At 47.9% G+C, this 1954-nt stretch overlaps 1 protein-coding gene across 1 annotated transcript in view; it reads left to right on the plus strand.

The window, feature by feature from the left end:
• Positions 1-997: 997 nt before the first annotated feature.
• EMH_0039550 (profilin family protein, putative) overlaps positions 998-1954 on the plus strand; it is a gene marked incomplete at both ends in the record, with an annotated part of 2284 nt that continues 1327 nt past the window's right edge. Inside the window, 2 exons of the mRNA XM_013495414.1 lie at positions 998-1090; positions 1831-1952. Coding sequence (XP_013350868.1) covers positions 998-1090; positions 1831-1952 — 215 coding nt within the window. The remainder of the gene's footprint in view (positions 1091-1830; positions 1953-1954) is intronic.

The raw sequence follows: 1954 nt of genomic DNA on the forward strand, positions 1-1954 counted from the left end.
CTGCTGCTGCAGTTGCTGCTACGCCTTTGTCTGCTGCTGCAGCAGCTGGGGGCCCCCCCTGTCTGTACCATGGCTATAAGAAACGCGGGGCCCCTCTGGGGCCCCTACAAGCATTTTGAATTGAATTTAAGTTGCTAGGAGGGGCATTTCACTCGGCTGCTGCAGGCGGTGCTGCAGGCTAGCGGAGGAGGGGGGGCCCCCCAGGGGGCCCCCTTCGTGCTGCCGTACCCTTCAGTGCTGCTATGTATGGGCTTGCTGGCTGCTAGCGTGTGTGCAGCTAATAGTAATATAAAAAGCGGAAACTAAAACGAAATAAAAAGTATATTGCAGAGGAATATTTAAAATGACTGAAATATAGCTCCAGCTACACAGGAAAGCGATGCAGCAGCTGGGGTGTACAGGCAGCTCAGCTCGTGTGGCGGTCAGGTGGTTTCACACGGATGAGCTGCGGTGGTGCGTGTGTTTGTTGTGTATTTTGTTGGTATTTATATAAAATTATTTGGGAATTGTTTTTTTAAAATAATTATTTTTAATTTAATAAAAAATAAAACGGAATTATACGCTGCTGCTGCCTTACCTGCAGCTCACACAGGACAGCGTGGTTCGCTGCTGAGTACGGGCGGTGCGTGGGGGCTGCTGCAGCAGCTAGAGAAGAGAAAAAGCAGAAAGTGTGTAGAATACAAAAAGAATAATAAATTGAATTTACTTGGAGATATTTTTAATTGCAGGATCACTTTGTTTTTCTCGTTCCTGCTGTTGCTGCTTCTGCTGCAGCATGACTGGTGCAGCCAGTCAGCCGCAGCAGCAGCAGCAGCAGCAGCAGCAGCAGCAGCAGCTTCCCTTCCCTCGCACACAGCCAGCTGCAGCACGAGGCGCTCTGCTGACGCTGCAACATTTGCTTTGTTGTTGTGGCTTGTAGAAGTGTGTTTCTTGTCTATTTATTGTTTTTATTTGTAGCTAGTTGCAACGAACTCTCTTTTTTCTTATAAACAAAAAAATGGGTGAGGAGGCCGATACCCAGGGGTGGGATGTATCCGTCAAGGAGTGGCTCGTTGATACCGGCAGGGTCTATGCAGGCGGCGTAGCCAGCGTGAGTAGTGGTTGCTGCTGCTGCAGTATTTCTGTTGCTGCTGCTGTTGCTGCTGCTTTCTTGCTGCTGCAACACATACTCTTTTCCTGCATACGCCTGTATCTCCTGCTGCGCTGAAACCTCTATCACAAACAGCAGCAGCAGCAGCAGCAGCAGCAGGGGAGGGAGGCCGGGCGAGCCAGCTGCCTCAACTCTCTCCTTTTCTTTGCATGCGTGTGCATATACCTGGTGTGGCTTCTTCTCTCTACCTCTTTATTTCCTGTTTCTGCTCTTTCTCTCTCGGGGTCCTGTTGTTGTTGCTGCTTCCACTCGTGCTGCTGCTGCTGCTGCTGCTGCTGCAGCAGCAGCTGGAGCGGCAGCACGTGCTGCTGTTGCTGTTTCCTGTTGCCTGTTTCTACACCCCTCTGAGGCGTATCTGCTGCTGTATTTACTTTAGTAGTAACTGCTGTTCCTTGCCAGCTGCTGTAACTTGGGGTGTATGCATGGAGATGTCAGTGAGCCGTCTGTATGTGTGTTTTGTTTTATTATTTCACTATTATTTTTCTTTATTTTACGAGTATATATAATATGTCTTGTTGCTGCACTTCATCTTTTATATCTTTTTCTTAGATGGCTGACGTTCAAGGTGAATATCTGCGTAGTAATTTTTTTAGTATTTCTTTGTCTTGTTCCTTTGTTCTTTGTTTGTGATAGAATTTCTGCTTATGTTTGTTGTTTTTTTTTTGTTTTTTTTTTCTTAGATTGCAGATGGCTGCCGCATGTTCGGTGCCGCCATCGACAACGATGAAAGCCCCTGGAGTCAGCTGGTGAAGAGCGGCTACCAAATAGAGGTTCTGCAAGAGGACGGATCTTCTACCCAGGTTG

This window comes from Eimeria mitis, genomic scaffold (assembly GCF_000499745.2).
Source record: "Eimeria mitis Houghton genomic scaffold, Emh_scaff1561, whole genome shotgun sequence".
NCBI classification, from domain to species: Eukaryota; Apicomplexa; class Conoidasida; order Eucoccidiorida; family Eimeriidae; genus Eimeria; species Eimeria mitis.